Here is an 18,777-nt window from a genome sequence, read left to right as displayed (position 1 = left end):
ACCAGTGCTGCCTTGACATGTTTCACTTTGGATTGTGTCTAGAGATGCCAGGCATGGGTTTTCAACCTTTCATCTCCATTATTCTGCCACCAAGCTGGGATAAAGAACAGGAAAGTTTCCGATGGATGGGGATGTGATATGGAACTCTAGTGGTGGGAATTGTGTGGAATTGTACCCCTCTTATCCAATGGTATTGTTGATCATTATTAACTCAATTAAGAAAGAAAGAAAGAAAGAAAGAAAAGAAAAAAAAGAAAATATGAAAATATGGCTGCCAGGAGTGGTAGCTTTGTAATACTGGCCCCAAGACCCAGCAATAACCCTATTGGTAATAAAACAAACAAAATATATGTGTGTATGTGTGTGTGTGTGTGTGTGTGTATGTGTGTGTGTGTGTGTGTGTATACACATATATTGTTCACATAAATAAATACATAGCAACAATCTGTGGTAAGCACAATGAAGGGGGAAATTACAGTGTTCTGAGATCTAAGCTGTGAAGACACATTATTTGGTGGGAAGAATAATGAGGTTTCTATAAAGACATTTTTGAGCTGGTGACCTTTCAGGTTTGTCTGAAAAATACAGTGGAGTTATTTAATCACAGAATGTTCCTGGTGTCATACCTAAATATGTAGAAAAGGATAAGGTTATAGGGACAGTGTGGTACTTGAGGAAGTGTATGAAGGGCAACTTAAGGCCAATGTGAGTCACTGCTATTAAAAAAATACTTTGCTCCAAATAGGATCATACAAATAACCTCTTAACTATGCCTCTCATGTCTTGACAAGTATTTAGGTACAGTCCATACTAGAAGATCTCCCATTTAGCTTATTGTGAACACATACATTTTTTTTTTTAGGATGATTCACAATACTTTTGAACTTTACTATCTAGTCTCTTGACAATCAGTGGAGTCTACCTCCTTTGGCAACAGGAGTACTATTTTCTGCTATCTGTTTCCCTTCTTTTGCTACTCCTCTATTCTAACCCTTGGCTATTGGCCAAGGACTTGACTCTAATACATCATTCCATGTCCTCCAAGATGAATATTGCTAGACCTGTCATCTCCCATGGATCAACTTGGGTGTATTGTTATTTTAGTATATCTTTCCACACAAGAGCTGGAAAAGTAAAGGAGAGAAAGAGGACTTTAGAGCACATTTATGGAGGGCTGGGAGATGGCACAGTGGGGAAGGCAATGAATCCTCAGCATGGGGTCTCAAGTTCAAGCCTCAGCATCACATATGCTGGAGTGATACTCCGGTTCCCTCACCTTCTCTCTCTTTTTCTCGTTAGCAGTCAATAAAGTCTTTTGAAAAACCACATTTATGTTACCACATCTATAGATGTGCACTTGTACAGAGGTAGAGGTCATGAGAGATGTAATCAAGTTGCAATTTTGCACCCTTTCTTTTCTCCAATAACACCGAGATGTCTTCTTTGGCATTAAGATAATATAAACTAGCTGACCTGAGACTTGCAGTGTGAAGGATGTGACAACTCTTTTTGGGGAGCAGCCATACACCTATATTGTTTTGTCTTTAGACAAAACAGAGCTGTACAAATACCTCTTCTCATACTAATAGTGCCTCCAGACCACTGCCTGGACAGAAATGGTCAATAGAGTCCAAACAGTAGAGCACACCTTGACCTTTCTCCTCATTCCATGCTAAAATCACTTTCCTGGTCGTCTTTCTCTGCTACTTTCTATGCATGTGATGTGTGGTTATGTACACTCTTTTTTTTTTTTTTTTAAGATTTTATTTATTTATTTATTTATTTATGAGAAAGATTGGAGGAGAGAAAGAAACAGACATTACTCTGGCACATGTGCTACCAGGGATTGAACTCAGGACCTCATGCTTGATAGTCCAAAGCTTTATCACTACACCACCTCCTGGACCACATGTAAACTCTATGTCCCCTAACTATATGCCCATCCTTCTGTTTCAAAGATATGTATGATCTTCCCAGAACACTCCTAAATATCTACAGACTACTGCATTAACTTAATTCTACTTGGCATAAAAGCAGATTCTCTTGTCTTCTTTTTTTGAAGCTTTCTCTACAGCCTATTTAGAGAAGCTTCCCAACTTAAAAATTGTCATTCACCGACAGACCCTTTCTTTTTCTATTTAGCAGTTCTCTTCCCTACCCCTACCCCCCCATGACCACCCCCACCCAGAGGCATGGCTCATCTCTGGCTAACAGTGGTAGGGGTATTAAACCTGGGCTCTTGGAGCCTCAGGCATGAATGTCTGTTTACACAGCTCATTATGCTATCTCCATGAGTTTTGATGAAAGAGAAAAGTTGCAGTTAAGTCACATTAGAAAAAGACCAACCCAAGGGCTGGGTAATGGTGCATTTGGCTAAGTGCATATGTTACCACAAACATGGAACCTGGGTTCAAACCACCCAGCTTCTACCTCTAGGTGCAAAACTTCATGAGTAGTGAAGCAGTACTGCAGGTGTCTGTCTCTCCCTTTCAATGCCCTTCCCCTCTCAATTTCTGTCTATCAAATAAATAAATTATGCATATATATATTAATGCCAATGCTTAGTTAATTTTGCTATTGGAAAAGAAAAGCACTTCAGGCAAAAATGTCAAGTTTCTGGGCTTGGAGAAAGCTCACTGAGAAGAGTGCAAACACCCCCCATGCATAAAGACCTGGGTTTGAATGCTAGTAAAAGGGTAAGCTTGTGAAGAGTGGAGCAGTGCTATGTTGTTTCCACATTGAACTTTTTGTTTTGTTTTGCCTCTAGCATAACATTGTAGCTCAGTGCCTGTACTACAAAGTCACTGCCCTTATGGCCATTTCCTTCCTCTCTTTCTCTCTCTTTCTCTCTCTCTCTCTCCTATTTTACTCACTAGGACAGAAAAATTGAGAAGGGAGTGAAAGATATAGAGAGGGAGAAAGACATGTGCAGACTTGCTTCACCACTTGTTGAACTGTCCCTGCTGCATGGGGGGAGCTAGGGGCTTGAACCCGGTTCCTTACATGGGTCCTTGCTCTTATTACTATGTGTACTTGAACAGGTGTGCCACTGCTGGGCCCCTCACCATCTATTTCTGTTTCTTGTTTTCTCCCCCTCTGTCCTTGTTTGAAGTTGAATGGTCCTCAATTTTTTTTCTTTTCTTCCACCAGGGTTATTGCTGGGACTTGGGGCCTTCATGATGAATCCATTGCTCCTGGTGGCCATATTTTTCCCCTTCTCCTTTCTTTTTATTTGATAAGACAAAGAAATTGAGAGGGGGATGAATAGAGGAGAGAGAGACCTGAAGTACACATGGTAATGTGTGTGCTGAGTTGGAGACACCAACCCCAGGATCCAGGGCTCAGCTTTCTAAAGTTCTTCATCTTGTACATTTCCTTGCCCGCAGTCTTTCTCTTGTGATCTTTTTCAAAATGAGGGACATGATCAATAGGCTCAGCCAATAAGAGATGTCTGGAAGTTGTTCTCAGCATTCCCTTCCTCTTTCATTTTTGCCTCCAGGGTCATTGCTGGGGCTTGGTGCCTGCACTATGAATCCACTGCTCCTAGAAGCTATTTTTTCTCTTTTGTTGCCACTGTAGTTTTATTATTTTATTGCTATTGTCATTGTTGTTATTGCTATAGTCGTTGTTGGATAGGACAGAGAGAAATCGAAAGAGGACGGGAAGACAGAGAGGGGGAGAGAAAGATAAGACACCTACAGACCTGCTTCACCTACCGTGAAGCGACCCCACCCACAACCCCTGTGGGTGGGGAGCTGGGGCTGGAACTGGGATCCTTACCCTGGTCCTTGCGCTTAGCACCATGTGCGCTTAACCCACTGCGCTACCACCCAACCCCCCCACCCGTCTTTCAATCAGCCATATCTTCTTACTAAGCAAGCTACCTAGCAGTTCTGTAATCCATCTACTTCCTGACATTCCTGAGGCCGATCCCCTAGTTCAGTTCACCACATTATGTCCTTGGATGACATACCCTGCATGGCACAGGTACTACCTCCACCTAACTTCCTCTACCCTGCTATTCAAATGCCAGCCTTCAGCCAATAATTTTTCTGAAATACAAATCTGGTCAAGTCTTTCCTTTTCTTTCATCTTTTATTTTATTTTCTTTTCTTTCTCCCCTTCAGGGTTATCCTGGGGTTTGGTGCAGGCACTAGGAATCCACTGCTCCTGGTGGCTGTTGTTTTTCTCTCCATTTCATTGGATAGAACAGAGAGAAATTGAGAGAGGAGGGGGAGTTACAGAGGGGGGGAAGAAAGGCAGACACCTGCAGACCTGCTTTGCCACCTGTGAAGCGAAAATCCTTCAAAGGTTTTCCATTTTCCCCAAAGATGTAGAGAAATTAAAAAAAAAAAATTTTAATTTTTTTATTATTTTCCCTTTTGTTGCCCTTGTTGTTTTTTATTGTTGTAGTTATTGATGTCATCTTTGTTAGATAGGACAAAGAGAAGTGGAGAGAGGAGGGGAAGACAGAGAGGGGAAGAGAAAGTCAGACACCTGCAGACCTGCTTCACTGCCTGTGAAGGGACTCCCCTGCAGGTGGGGAGCCAGGGGCTCGAACCGGGATCCTTAAGCTGGTCCTTGCGCTTGGCACCACGTGCACTTAACCCGCTGTGCCAGCGCCACCGCCACCGCTGCCAGACTCCCAGAGAAAACTTCTTAACCTCTTATAAAATCCATAAAGTCGACGAGTGTAAGGATCACAGTTTAAGCCCCTGGCTCCCCACCCGCAAGGGGAGTCGCTTCACAGGCAGTGAAGCAGGTCAGCAGGTGTCTATCTTTCTATTCCCGTCTTCCCCTCCTCTCTCCATTTCTCTCTGTCCTATCCAACAACAACGACATCAGTAATAACTACAACAATAAAACAAGGGTAACAGAAGGGAATAAACAAATAAATAAATAATCCATAAAGTCTGACTTCTGTAAACTATTTTCATCTATTTCTCATTACTTCCTCAGCCGGATTCTAAATTTCAACTCCAGTGAATTTTTAGTTCCTTTAAAACCCAGGCGCTTGCTTTACTGCTCTTATGAAAGGCTCTCATCACACTCCACTGCATAATTTCTTTCTCCTCATCCATTCTCCCCCTCCAGATGAACTCTTCTTTCCTCTAGGAAGCCATTCTAGAAACTTCATCTTTGTTTGTTCCCTAGGGGTGTGCTCTTGAGCCTCCTTTCCTCCCTCAGGACATAATATGTATCATGTTGCCTTACCCCCCAAATGGTAAAATTTCCTTTCTGCCCTTGAACAAGTAATATATAATCATTTGGGCTAGTATATTGTTTCTACTTTCCCATTGCTTTAGACATTGTTATAACAAACTTCATCCTTGTAGCCAGAGAATGTCTGTAAGGATATGATCAAATTACATATTCCACAATGTTATTGTCTTTTCTATGTAATCCTGAAATTTTTTTTTTTACATTTTTCTTTTTTTTCAACCTGATAAACAGAAAAATGTACTTTGTTGCTTTTTCTCTGGTTGCCAGGTAAGTTCAGTACCTTCATGTTTACTGAGCATTTTTCTGGGTCATCTTTCTTTGTTCAGTTTTCTATTAAGTCAGGTTCTCTGAAAGCAGAACTTAAATGAGGAGTCTTGTGTAAGCTATTGAGAATGCTCTACAAACAAGGAACAGGGCAGAATAGAAAAGGTAAATAATAGAAAAGGCTTCTGAAGATGTTTCTCAGAGTAAAGTTGTAGGAGTCCAGGAGCATAAATTGCTGAGCCCAGAAGGGTGGATTATTAACACCTGAAATCAGGTAGTGGTGGGCTAACCTGTAGCAATGGGGGGCAGGGGAGCTTCCCAGGTAAGTGACTATGCCCACTCAGGACAATGCTCTGGGAGTGAAGTCACTAGCACTCAGTACCCAGAACAGTGGGGAGACAAGTACACCAACCTTGTAAAGGGAACAGGTAGACACTAATAGCATTTGTTACATTGCCTGTTTTGGGGAAATACTTCTTAGAAATCCAGCATGGAAAGAAAGGAAAAAAAGAAATTCAGGGTGGTGTAGATTAGAGAGATAGCATAGTATTTATACAGAAACCTACAGGGCAGAGGATAGACAGCATAATGGTTATGCAGAGACTTTCATGCCTGAGGCTCCAAAGTCCCAGGTTCAATCCCTTGCACCACTATAAATCAGAGCTGAACAGTGCTCTCTGGTAGAAAAAAAAAAAAAGAAAAAAAAAGGAAGGAAGGATGGCAGACATACCTTATGCCTATGACACCAAAGGCTCCAAGTTCAAACCTCAATACCACCATAAACCAGAGCTGAGAAGACCTCTGGTTAAAAATAATAATAATAATACCAATAGGGGGCCGGGTGGTGGCGCAGTGGGTTAAGTGCACATGGTGGGAAGCATGAAGACCGGAATGATAATGATCCCAGTTGGATTCCCCAGCTCCCCACCTCAGAGGGAGTAGCTTCACAAGTGGTGAAGCTGGTCTGCAGTGTCTTTCTCTCCCCCTCTTCCCCTCCTTTCTCAATTTTTCTGTCCTATCCAATAATAGCAATGACAATAAGGGCACAGGACAACAAAAATGGCCTCTATTTGCAGTGGATTCTTAGTGCAGGCACCGAGTGCCAGTGATAATGCTGGAAGCAAACACACACACACACAAATAAGATAAATACATAAATAAAAATTAAAAATAAGTCCTGGATGCTAAACCTGTCTGGAATTGCACTGTAAATGTATTTTACTAGTTATTTGTACTCTGTTAACATTGTTATAAAGAAAAACACATCAAGGTTCTTATTTTCTGGCTTCATGGTCATGTTTGGGTCTTTTTCTAATTTAAACTTAAAAAAAAAATCTATGTATTTTTTTTCCTCTAGTATTTTACAAGTTTAAAATTACTTAACCTACCTGAATTTACTGTGAATAACATTGGGTATATGATGTTGCTTTTTTTTTTTTTTTTTCTCTTTCCAAGTGGTTATATGTTTACCTATCACCTGTCTTTTTTTTTTCCCTCCAGGGTTATCTCTGGGGCTGTGCCCACACTACAAATCCACTGCTCTTGGTAGCCATTTTTTCCATTGTTTTTGTTGCTGCTGTTGTTGAATAGGACAGAGAGAAATAGAGAGAGGAGTGGAAGACAGAGAGGGGGAGAGAAAGATAATTACTTGCAGACCTGCTTCACTGCTTGCGAAGTGACCCCCCTGCAGGTGGGGAGCCAGGGGCTCGAACCAGGATCCTTAAGTGGGTCCTTGCACTTCATACTATGTGGGTTTTAACCCAGTGCGCCACTGCCTGGGCCCTTTACCTATCATATTCTGGTAGGTACTACTCTGAACTTTTCACACTTACCTACTTATTCTTTGCAATGTTATGAGGGAGATGAGAGATAAAAATGGCTATATAGTCACCCAAGGTCTCAAGTAGTTCTAATGTGTATTGTTGCTTTAAGATAGGCAGTATCTCTTCACTATTTGCCCTTAATCACTATGCTGTAGTGCCTCTCCTGCATGGTAACCCATTGTTCCATTACCACTTACTGAATAACCCATAATTTGTCTTTTTTTTATTAGTGATTTAATAATGATTGCCAAGATTGTGGATAAGAGAGGTACAACTCCCACCACCAGAGTTCCATATCCCATCCCCTCCATTGGAAGTTTCCTTATTCTTTATACCTCTGGGAGTATGGACCAATAATCATTGTGGGGCACAGAAGGTGGAAGGTCTGGCTTCTGTAATTGCTTCTCTACTGGACACAGGCACTGGCAGATTCATCCAAACTCCCAGCCTCTTTCTCCTTATCTTTCCCTAATGGAGCAGGGCTCTGAAGAGGTGAGGTTCCAGGACATATTGGTGAAGTCTGCCCAGGGAAGCCAGGATAGTGTCATGGTAGTGTCTGCAACTTGGCAGCTGAAAAGTGGTAAGATATAAAGCAGGACAAACTATTTAATTAATAGGAACCCAGAGGCAGGAATAGAGCAGATGGTTCCACCTCACTGTTTCACTGATCTCTGACTTTCAGTATCAGTTATAGTTTTCTCATCTCAAACTGTGAGAACTCTGGTGGTTCTCATTAGGTGAAGGAGACACAAAACTTTGATGCTGAGTACTGTATGGAATTACTCCCCTATAGTATAATCCTGCAAACCACTATTAAATCACTAATAAAAATGTTTAATAATAAAATTTAAACAAAAATATAATCAACGATGCATGAAAAATAGTAGCTTTCACTTCTAGAATTGTGTTATATAATGCTCGGTATACCAATGTATGCATAAAACTGTCTTCTGTGAAATGTTCTAGCTATCCTGTTACTCTTTTTGAATGCCCAGTCATAAATAAGTAATTCAGTTGGTGTACTGCACCAAAGTAAAAGACTCTGGTTGGTGGGGGAGGGTTCAGGTCCTGGAACATGATGGTGGAGGTGGACCTAGTGGGGGTTGAATTATTATATGGAAAACTGAGAAATGTTAACACATGTACAAACTATTATATTTCATTACTGACTGTAAACTGTTAATCCCCCAATAAAGAAATTTAAAAAAAAATTCAGGGGTATCAGACTTCATTAAATTCAGATTATTTGGGGGGTGAATTTGCTTTACAATGCCTTCATACATGCATTTCAGCCTTCCAAAATGTGTTAGGTATTCTCCATACATTCCTTGGTAGTTTGCCTCTTTGTCAATAGTCATCTTTCAAAATCACATCTTACAATGAGTTAACTGAAACTATTGATATTGTGTGTTTATTACTGATCATTTTGCCAAGAACATTTATTAAAGGCATTAATATTCTGTTGTAAGCAAAGCAGTAGTGACTCATGTTCTAAGAAAAGCATCATTAGGAAAGACCAGTTACTGCTATCTGCTGATGAACGCCATTATGCACTCCTATTTTCAACACATGAAATAAGCACAGACCCATAAATAGAAAGGAAGCACAACTGCAAACATGTGCCGAGTGTGCATAAATTTAGAAGCACCTATATTTCTATTTTTGCCCACTTGTTCCTCTTGAGTTTTTCAAGAAGTCTCATTGCAATAACTTACCTCCTTTATTTATACTCTGGTACAATTGATATGTGTCTAATTGCTTAATTTAGAAAACAAAGTAAGATGGTAGAGCATCAAAAGATGTTCTGGGTGGGACTAGAAGGAATTATGTTAAGTGAGGTAAGTCAGAAAGAAAAAGATGAGTATGGGATGATCCCACTCATAAATAGAAGTTGAGAAATAAGAATGGAAAGGAAAACACACAGTAGAATTTGACTGTGTTTGGAGTATTGCACCAAAGTCAAAAATGGGGTGGAGGGTGAGGGCAGATTTTCAGCTTCACTATAGGAGGCTGTGGATAGGGACACAAATCTTTGGTGGCAGGACTGGTGTTAATATTCCTATTAACTTACAGTCTTATAAATCACTAATCAATATGAGAGGGGAAAATAAATTGAATGTCTCAAAGGTCTCGAAATTGATAACCTGATTGGATTTTAACAATGGACTTAAAACAACAGAATAAAAAAAAGTTGAACGTACATTCCTTTAAACAATAAAATAAATAAAAAAGTTGAATGTACATTCCTTTAAACAATTTTATGAGCTATGTGCAGACTGGGAGATGGCACAATGGCTAAGGCATTAGATTGTCAAGCACGATGTCCCAAGTTCAATCACTGCCATCTCATATGCTGCTCTGGTTCTCTTTACAAGTTATAGTTACTTGCCAGTCTTTAAGGTGAAAGCCTATTCTCTGGTGTATGGATTCACTGTTGGGAGGAAGGAGTCTTGTGTTCCCATCTCAAAGAATAAAAATAACTCAAGACTCTGGTGAAGTAACCCAAGTACAGAATTCTTTCTGGATAGCAGCTAATTTTTAAATGTCCTGCATACACACCGGTTTTAGGTTTTAACAGCAGTTCTTCAGAATGAATCATCTTTTTCAAATCATTTGAACTTGGAGTGGGAGATACATGATGGTTATGTAAAAGATGTTCATGCCTGAGGCTCTGAGGTCCCAGGTTCAATACCCCACTGTACTAAATGCCAGAGCAGAGCAGTGGCCATGTGCTTAGTCTATCTCATCATATTTAACATCAACTTAGATTTTTCTGGAATTATTTTTCCCCTCATAATTCATCAGTTTTCATTATTTTTAATTAACTTGTACTTTTGGTGAATCCACATGGAGTGCAAGCAGAAGCAGGTGGCACTCAACACTTCTGGGGTGTGGGTCCAGCAGCAGACAGAGACCATCTGTCTTACAGAGGATATGAAATATAAGGAACTCAACAAACTGCTGATGTGGAAGTCAGAAAAAAAGGCTTCGGGGTCGGGCGGTGGCGCAGTGGGTTAAGCGCACGTGGCGCAAAGCGCAAGGACCAGCGTAAGGATCCCGGTTAGAGCCCCCGGCTCCCCACCTGCAGGGGAGTCGCTTCACAGGTAGTGAAGAGGGTCTGCAGGTGTCTATCTTTCTCTCCCCCTGTCTTCCCCTCCTCTCTCCATTTCTCTCTGTCCTATCCAACAATGAACAACATCAACAATGGTAATAATAATAACCACAACGAGGCTACAACAAGGGCAACAAAAGGGAGAAAAAATGACCTCCAGGAGCGGTGGATTCATGGTGCAGGCACCGAGCCCAGCAATAACCCTGGAGGAAAAAAAAAGAAGGAAAGAAAAGAAAAAAAAAGGAAAGAAAAAAAGGCTTCACTGCTAGAGCCATCATGATTCACCTTTGATATGTCCATGCATATCAATGTATGCATGGACATTTAATAGGCAAATGTGGGTGGAAGGAATATTCTAATTGCATTTTACCATGGTTTTTAATTTTGAAAAATCAGCAGTACATGTTTAATTTTAGCAAACACCTTGCTAATATCTATTAAGATGACTCTGATTTTTTCATTTGGCCTATTAGTATGAAAAATATGTATTATTAATAACTAAAATATCCAAACATAATGTATCTCACCTGTTAACAATATGTTAATAGTTTCTCTTTGCTAATATTTTATTTAAACATTTATCTCATGAGATTGGTCTATACCAATCTTAAAAAATCTTTTTTTAAATTGTGTTTTCTCTGACCCTCAGAACTATGCTCTTTTTCTCATTTAAAATTATTTTAGGGATCCAGGCGAAGATGTAGCGGATTAAGTGCACATGGCGTGAAGCAAAAGGACCAGCGTAAGGATCCAGGTTCGAGCCCACAGCTCCCCACCTGCAGGGGAGTCACTTCACAGGTGGTGAAGCAGGTCTGCAGGTGTCTATCTTTCTCTACCCCGTCTTCCCCTCCTCTCTCAATTTCTCTCTGTCCTATCCAAAACAACAGCAATAACAACAACAATGATAAACAAGGGCAACACAAGGGAAAAAATAAAAATAAATAAAAAGAATGACTTTTAAAAAATTAATTAAAATTTTAAAAATAAATAAAAGTTATTTTATAGGGGGCCAGAAGGTAGCGCAGCGGGTTAAGCACATGGCACAAAGATCACTGAGCGGCTGTAGGGATCCCAGTTGGAGGGAGCCCCTGGCTCCCCACCTGTAGGAGGGCCGCTTCACAGGTGGTGAAGCAGGTCAGCAAGTGTCTTTCTTTCCCACTCTCTTGATTTCTCCTTGTCCTATCCAACAACAACAACATCAGTAACAATAACAATGATAAACAAGGGCAACAAAAAGGAAAAAATTGTCTCCACGAACAGTGGATTCATAGTGTAGGCACCAAGCCGCAGAAATAACATTGGAAGAAAAAAAAAAGAATTTTATAGTATGGGGGTAGATAGCATTATGGTTACGCAAAGAGCCTGATGCTCCAAAGTCCATGGCTCAAATCCCCCATACCACCATAAGCCAGGGCTGATCAATGCTCTGGTTAAAAAAAGTTGAAAAAAAAAAGGGGGGGGGGGGGAGTCTAGCACAGCAGGTTAAGCACACGTGGTGCAAAGCGCAAGGACCAGGGCAAGGACTGGTGTAAGGATCCCGGTTCGAACCCCTGGCTTCCCACCTGCAGGGAAGTCGTTTCATAAGTGGTACCTTTTTCTCCCCTTGTCTTCTCCTCCTCTCCCCATTTCTCTCTTTCATGTCTAACAATGATGACATCAGTAACAACAAAATTAATTACAACAAAAATAAAAAACTAGGGCAATAAGAGAAAATAGATAAATATAAAAAATTTAATAGTAATGTCATAGGTGTATTATCTGCAAAAAAATGGCATTTTTATTTCTCAAAGCCTTTAAAAGATGTATTCACTTAGTAATATGAAAGGGAAAAAGAATCACTCTGGCACATTGGATTCAGGGCCTTATACATGCTAAGTCCTATGCTGTACTACTGCACTTTTCCCCCAATAGGTATGTTTGGGATACTAGTTCAAAGGAAGGAATCCTGTGTCGAGGTCATCAAAAATTGAGAAGCAACAAGGGAAAAGGTGAAGTGTGATTTCCACTCTTATTTCACAAATTTTGTGGTAATTTCTTTTACAAAAAACTCTTAACTAGGGGCTATGCAGTAGTGCAGCTGATTAAGCGCACACATTACAGTGCACAAGGACCCAGGTTCAAGTCCCTGGCCCCCACCTGTAGGGGGAAAGCTTCACAAGTAGTGAAGCAGGGGTGCAGGTGTTTTTCTGTCTCTTTCCCTACCTCCCACTCCCCTCTCAATTTCTGTCTCTATTCAATCATAAAAAAACCCTAACTAGGATAAATATAATAAAAAGGATGCTTAAATAGACTAACTAAAAGCCAACCCCTTATTACTTTAACCTATGCATATCAAGTAAAGCAGACAAGCATTAGGTTTTAAGTAAGAAATATTTTTATCACTTCAATTATTATTCTATACAGATAGTAAATATTTATTCAGTGTCTGCTATACAGCAGGACACCAAACACATAGAAAGGTAGGAAAGACACAGTTCTGAACCTCTAGTCAGATTCTGTGTTATGTGCTCTTCTGAGGAATTTGAACTGGAAGGCACTGAATCAATTTAGACAAAATGATATGACTGATTTCATGCTTGGCAAAAAATAGTTTCTGGTAGTGGTATGTGCTGAAAACCTGGCAAAATTTTAATTTACCCATCTCATGTTTCCTATCTTACGCTTATATCCTTTTTTTCTACTTAGTTTCAGCATAACTTTACCTCTTTGTCTAACTTTTAAATAAATTTTGTTTTTTAATAGTGGAACTCTTCTCTTTTTTTTCACTTATCTTTATTTACTTATTGGATATAGTCAGAAATTGAAAGGGAAGGGGGGTGATAGAGAGGGAGAGAGATAGAGAAACACCTGTAGACCTGCTTTACCACTCGCAAAGCTTTCCCCCTGCAGGTGGGAACTGGGGGCTCAAACCCGTATCCTCACACACTGTAACATGTATGCTGAATTAGGTGTGCCACCACCAGGCCCCTTTGTCTTGTCTAACTTTTAAAAAACTGAAGCAGCACTATATTTTAGCACTGAAGAAACAGTCTCTCTAAATATTAAAATATTTTAGTTATATTTTTCTGTGTTATGACTGATACAAAGGATATACTTTCTTTTCTTTTATAGAGTAAGTTCATTAAGCTGACCTTTTTAAAAACTGCTTCCCTAGCTTGTTTATTATTTTAGTGAGTTGAATAAAACTGTCTTTTATAGATGCTATTGATTTCAAACTCCCCGTGAAAGTAGTAAACACAGGAAGATTTAATGTCTGTTAAAGCTGGGCTGTAAGATGGAGGTGCTGGTAGAGAATGGGGTGCTCTGTTTCAGTCCTCACACTTGGATTTCTTGCAAGCTGGAGGAGGATCACTATCTCCTTCAGATGACCGAGGTTTCTTCACTGTGGCAATAATTCCAAAAGCAGTTTTTCTTGTTTCTATAAAACAGATGGGGAGAACATTGTACTTGAAGTTAAAACATGACTTTTTTTTTTTTTTTTTTTTTTTTTTTACCAGAGCACAGCTTAGCTCTGGTGCAGGGGACTGAATCTGGAACTTTTGAGCCTCAGTCATGACAATCTCTTTGCAGAACCATTATGCTATCTATCCTCGCCCCAAAACATGACTTTTAAAGGGTTTAGTAAGAATCAGCCTCTCTTACTCTGATTCATGGCATCAGTGAATCATAAAACCATATGAATTCCTGTAAGTGCTGATGCCATTTACTACCATTATATTTTATTCCCAGCATATAGAGGTATCAATATATTATTCACATTTCATTAATTTCCAAATTATTAGCAGGAATGTTAACTGGACCAGGTTTTATGGAAAACAGTATGGAAACTTCTGAAAACATTAAAAACTGATTCCCATATGATCTAGCAATTTTACCCTCAAAACATAAAAGCAACTGTAAAAAAGGATATATGAACACCTATGTTCATTACAGTACTGGTTACAATAGTTAAGATAAAAAAACAATCCAGGAGAGTTGGGCGGTAGAGCAGTGGGTTAAGCACATGTGGTGCAAAGCGCAAGGACCAACATAAGGATCCCAGTTCAAGCCCCTGGCTCCTCACCTACAGGGGAGTCACTTCACAAGCGGTGAAGCAGGTCTACAGGTATCTATCTTTCTTTACCCCTCTGTCTTCCCCTCCTCTCTCCGTTTCTCTCTGTCCTATCCAACACAACAATATCAATAACAACAACAACAGCAATAATAACTACAACAATAAAAACGACAAGGGCAACAACAACAACAAAAAAGAACAATCGAAGGGCAGGGGTAGATAGCATAATGGTTATGCAAAGAGACTCTCATGCTTGAGGCTCCAAAGACCTAGGTTCAATCCCCTGCACCACCATAAACCAGAGCTGATCAGTGCTCTGGTAAACAAAAAAAAGAAAGAAAAAGAAAAACAATATAAATGCCCAAAAAATGAGTGGATAAATAAATTATGGTAATATGTGCAATGGATTATTATTCAGCATTAAAAAAAAAAAGACAAATGTTTGGGAAAGGGAGATAGCACAGTGGTTTAGTAGATGCTAAAAGGGTGATACCTGACAGCATAAATGACAGAGCAAGTGGTGCTCTAGCCTCCCCCATAAACATAAATCTTAAAAATAAAAATAAGGACAACAAGGGCAACTGAAAAGGGAATAAATAAATAAATATTTTAAAAAATGGTTCTCTCTCCATCGAAAAAAATTTTTTAAATAAAACTAAAATTGAAAACACACAAAAAAATAATAAAATAAAAATAAGGGGGCTGGCTGGGCAGTATAGCGCAATGGGTTAAGCATACATGGCGCAAAGCACAAGGACCGGCCTAAGGATCCCAGTTTGAGCCCCTGGCTCTCCACCTGCAGGGAGGGTCACTTCACAAGCAGTGAAGCAGGTCTGCAGGTTTCTCTCTCCCTCTCTGTCTTCCCCTCCTCTCTTGATTTCTCTCCGTCTTATCCAACAACAACAAAATAATAACAATAAATAGCAAGGGCAACAAAAGGGGAAAAAAAGCCATCAGGGGCAGTGAATTCGTGGCGCAGGCACCGAGCCCCAGCAATAACCTTGGAGGCAAATAAATAAATAAAAATTAAATAAATACATAAATAAATAATAGGGGGTCAGGTGGTAGACACATCAAGTTAAGTGCTCACAGTGCTAAGTGCAAGGACCTGTGCAAGGATCCTGGTTTGAGCCCCTGTTCCCCACCTGTAGGGGGGTCACTTCACAAGCGGTGAGAGCAGGAAGATAACATAGAGGAAGTTACCCATAAAAAAAAAAAGAAGAAGAAAAACACACTAAAATACGAGGGCTACTGAGGCAAGTAAGGGTTAACTTTTTTCTTTTTAATATTTATTTATTATTTATTCCTTTTTGTTGCCCTTGTTGTTTTATTGTTGTAGTTATTATTGATGTTGTTGTTGGATAGGACAGAGAGAAATGGAGAGAGGAGGGGAAGACAGAGAGGGGGAGAGAAAGACAGACACCTGCAGACCTGCTTCACCACCTGTGAAGCAACTCCCCTACAGGTGGGGAGCAGGGGGCTCGAACCGGGATCCTTAGGCCGGTCCTTGTGCTTTGCGCCACCTACGCTTAACCCACTGCACTACAGCCTGACTTTAAAAGTTAAAAGGGTTAACTTTTAAAGAGTAAAGCAACTGTTAACTTCTCAGTTAAAAGAAAAATGCAGTTGGCAGCAATCTCCCCCCTTCTCTTAGCATGAACAGGGCATATATATATATTTCCTTATTAGTGATTTAGTAATCATTTGTCGGGAAATTGTGAGGATGTGGTTGAGCTTGACAGGGCTTGAGGGACATTCATCCTCTCGTCTTATCAGACTTATTATCTACATAATCATTATTTTGCCTGAAAGATCCCCACCCATTCCATTCCTTTGATCTATCTTCTTTCTACCCCCAAGACTCTCCCTGCCTGCAGGATATTATTAAACTTACCAGTTAAAACCCTCGCAACAGTTGCTAAGGAAGTTCCTACCTTTCCAGCCCCTTTTGCCTTTCTCCGCACCATTCCTAGCCATTTCCATTTCTGACTTGCCACCTCCGGGTCTGCCCTTTAAAAGCTTTGGCTCTCTGATCAATAAAAAATTGAATTGTCTCGCCACCACCAGTCTGTTCCTGAGTCATCTCCCTCCTGTCGCTGAATGAGTAGCAGCCCAGGCTGGCTCCAGTCGCATTCTCTCCAAGGCAGAGAGTACACACCCAGGAAGAGGCACTCCCATGCTAGCCCAGCAATGACTGACAACAATGTTATAAGAGGGGTATAATTCCATATGATTCCCACCAGAGTTCCATATCACATCCCCTGCATTGGAAATTTCCCTATATTTAGCCCTCTGGGAGTATTGACCAAAGATCTTTACAGGATGCAGAAGGTGGTAAACAGGGCTTTCTACTACTGTTATCAAAGCAGCCTGAGGTTGGTGGCCTTAGAATCTGCTACTTGTGCCCAAGAGTCTGCTGATAACCCAAAGAAGTTATACTCTCTGGATACACAAAAGAAAAGGTAATGTGTTAAGTTTGTTACTATGAGTTACTATGGGAAAGTTGATAACTATATAAAAGGGCAAGCGCCATTCTGTTGGGGACCTAGTCTTTTGTGGACATGAGTCTGGCTGGATCTGCTGGCATAATCAACACTGCTTCCTACATTAAAGCCTTGGTGTGTCCCACCGCTCTGTCTGAGAATCTGATAACACTATGAGACAACATTTAGTGGGACAACATTCACATTATAGAAGTACAAGAAGGAGAATATAGAGAGAAAGGGACAGAATCCATAACTGAAGTTATTGAAAGAGATAAGCCCCCACCCCCTCCGCCCCTAGCCCCAGACGCAGGAAGTTCAAGGAGCACCAAGAAAAAAGCATAGTGAAATAGCTCACTTGGATAGTGCTCCTGGTCTGTCATGCACATGACCCAGGTTCAAGCCCACTTTCACCACAATGGAGGAAGCTTTGCTGCTGTGGTCCCTTTCTACTCTATGTTACTCTCTATTTGAAAAAAGTTGGCTTACAGCAGTGAAAGCACAGCAATGAAAAAAACCAACAAAAAAAAACCTCGGGGCTTGGTGGTAGCACATCTGGTTAAGCACAAATGTTACAATGCAAAGGACTCAGGTCAAGATCCTGGTCCCCACCTGCAAGGGGAAAGCTTTGCGAGTGTTGAAGCAGTGCTGCAGATGTTTTCTCTCTCCCTCTCTATATCCTCCTTTCTTCCCTCTTGATTTCTGGCTGTCTCTTTCCAATAAATAATATAGTAAAAAATAAAACTATATACTCTAAGAAAAATGAATCCAAACCTGAGTTCACCAAGGTACACAATAACTAAAATGGCAGAGCAGAGACAAAGAGAGGTTTCTAAAGGCAGCTAGAAAAAAAGAGTCGCTTACAAAGGAAATTCCTAAGACTATCAGTTGATTTCTCAACAGAAACTGTAAAGGCTAGAAAAGAATGACAGGATATACTCAAAGTTCTGGTGGAAAAAACTTCCACCCAACAATACTTTATCCTGTGAGACTATTAATCTTATTTGAAGAAGACATAAGCACCTTTTCAGACAAGCAATAGCTAAAGGAATTTATTACTATCAGAACAAACCTACAAGCAATACTATAGTTCCCACCTGCAGGGGGAAAGCTTTGCAAGTGGTGAAGCAGTGTTGCAGGTGTCTGTCTCTCCCTCTCTATCACCCCCTTCCGTCTCAATTTCTGGCCATCTCTATCGAATAAAAAATAAAGATATAAAAAAATAATAATAACTTGTTCACCTCCATGGAGAATTGCTGCTCGACAGTTGGTGGACACAGCAGCCTTGGCATCATTTTCAGACAGACCAAATAGCAGTCCTCTGGTTCAGTTATTAAGGACTTCAACTCAGAGTCGGACAAGGACACTGTACTAATACCAAAATAATTTAAAATGCTAGCTTACCCAGTCATACTGCAAGAGAAATTTCAAGTCTACAGTGATTCTTAGCTCAAATGGAACCTGCCACTAAGAGACTTATTAAATCGAAGCTTTTATAATACAGGGTCCTCGGATCCACTTTCTCTGTCTCATCCTTAATCCTTAATCAATAGGATGAAGCTTTCTATAACTTCATGTAATTTGTTTTAGGGACTATTAGTTAACTAACAGTAAATGGTTAAGTATATGCTATCAAATTCCAAATTTCCTCTAAGAAAAATTTGCACAAAATTTTTATCAGAAAAGGATACAAGTTTGCCACATCATATGGTCCTCTTATTTCTAAAGGCTAAAATAAAATGAACAAAAAATAGACATGAAAAAAGTTATTCATAACATTTCCATGACTTCATTTGCAGCAAATCAATAGGAGGCTTA

The 18,777-nt window shown here is 40.2% G+C and overlaps 1 protein-coding gene across 4 annotated transcripts in view; it reads right to left on the bottom strand.

Annotated features, from left to right (window-relative positions):
* Nucleotides 1-12,778: 12,778 nt before the first annotated feature.
* Nucleotides 12,779-18,777, bottom strand: part of RPP30 (ribonuclease P/MRP subunit p30) — a 35,465-nt gene continuing 29,466 nt past the window's right edge. For all 4 annotated transcript variants that reach the window (XM_007516808.3, XM_060191889.1, XM_060191886.1 and 1 more), the window contains 3 exons: nucleotides 18,651-18,688; nucleotides 18,201-18,280; nucleotides 12,779-13,840 (listed from right to left, as the gene is read on the bottom strand). In XM_007516808.3, the coding sequence (XP_007516870.1) occupies nucleotides 13,731-13,840; nucleotides 18,201-18,280; nucleotides 18,651-18,688 (228 nt within the window). In that variant the 3' untranslated portion in view covers nucleotides 12,779-13,730. The remainder of the gene's footprint in view (nucleotides 13,841-18,200; nucleotides 18,281-18,650; nucleotides 18,689-18,777) is intronic.

The sequence above is a fragment of the Erinaceus europaeus genome, chromosome 1 (assembly GCF_950295315.1).
Source record: "Erinaceus europaeus chromosome 1, mEriEur2.1, whole genome shotgun sequence".
NCBI lineage: Eukaryota > Metazoa > Chordata > Mammalia > Eulipotyphla > Erinaceidae > Erinaceus > Erinaceus europaeus.
The sequence above is the reverse complement of the archived record's forward strand: the minus strand, read 5'-3'. Positions and strand labels throughout refer to the sequence as shown.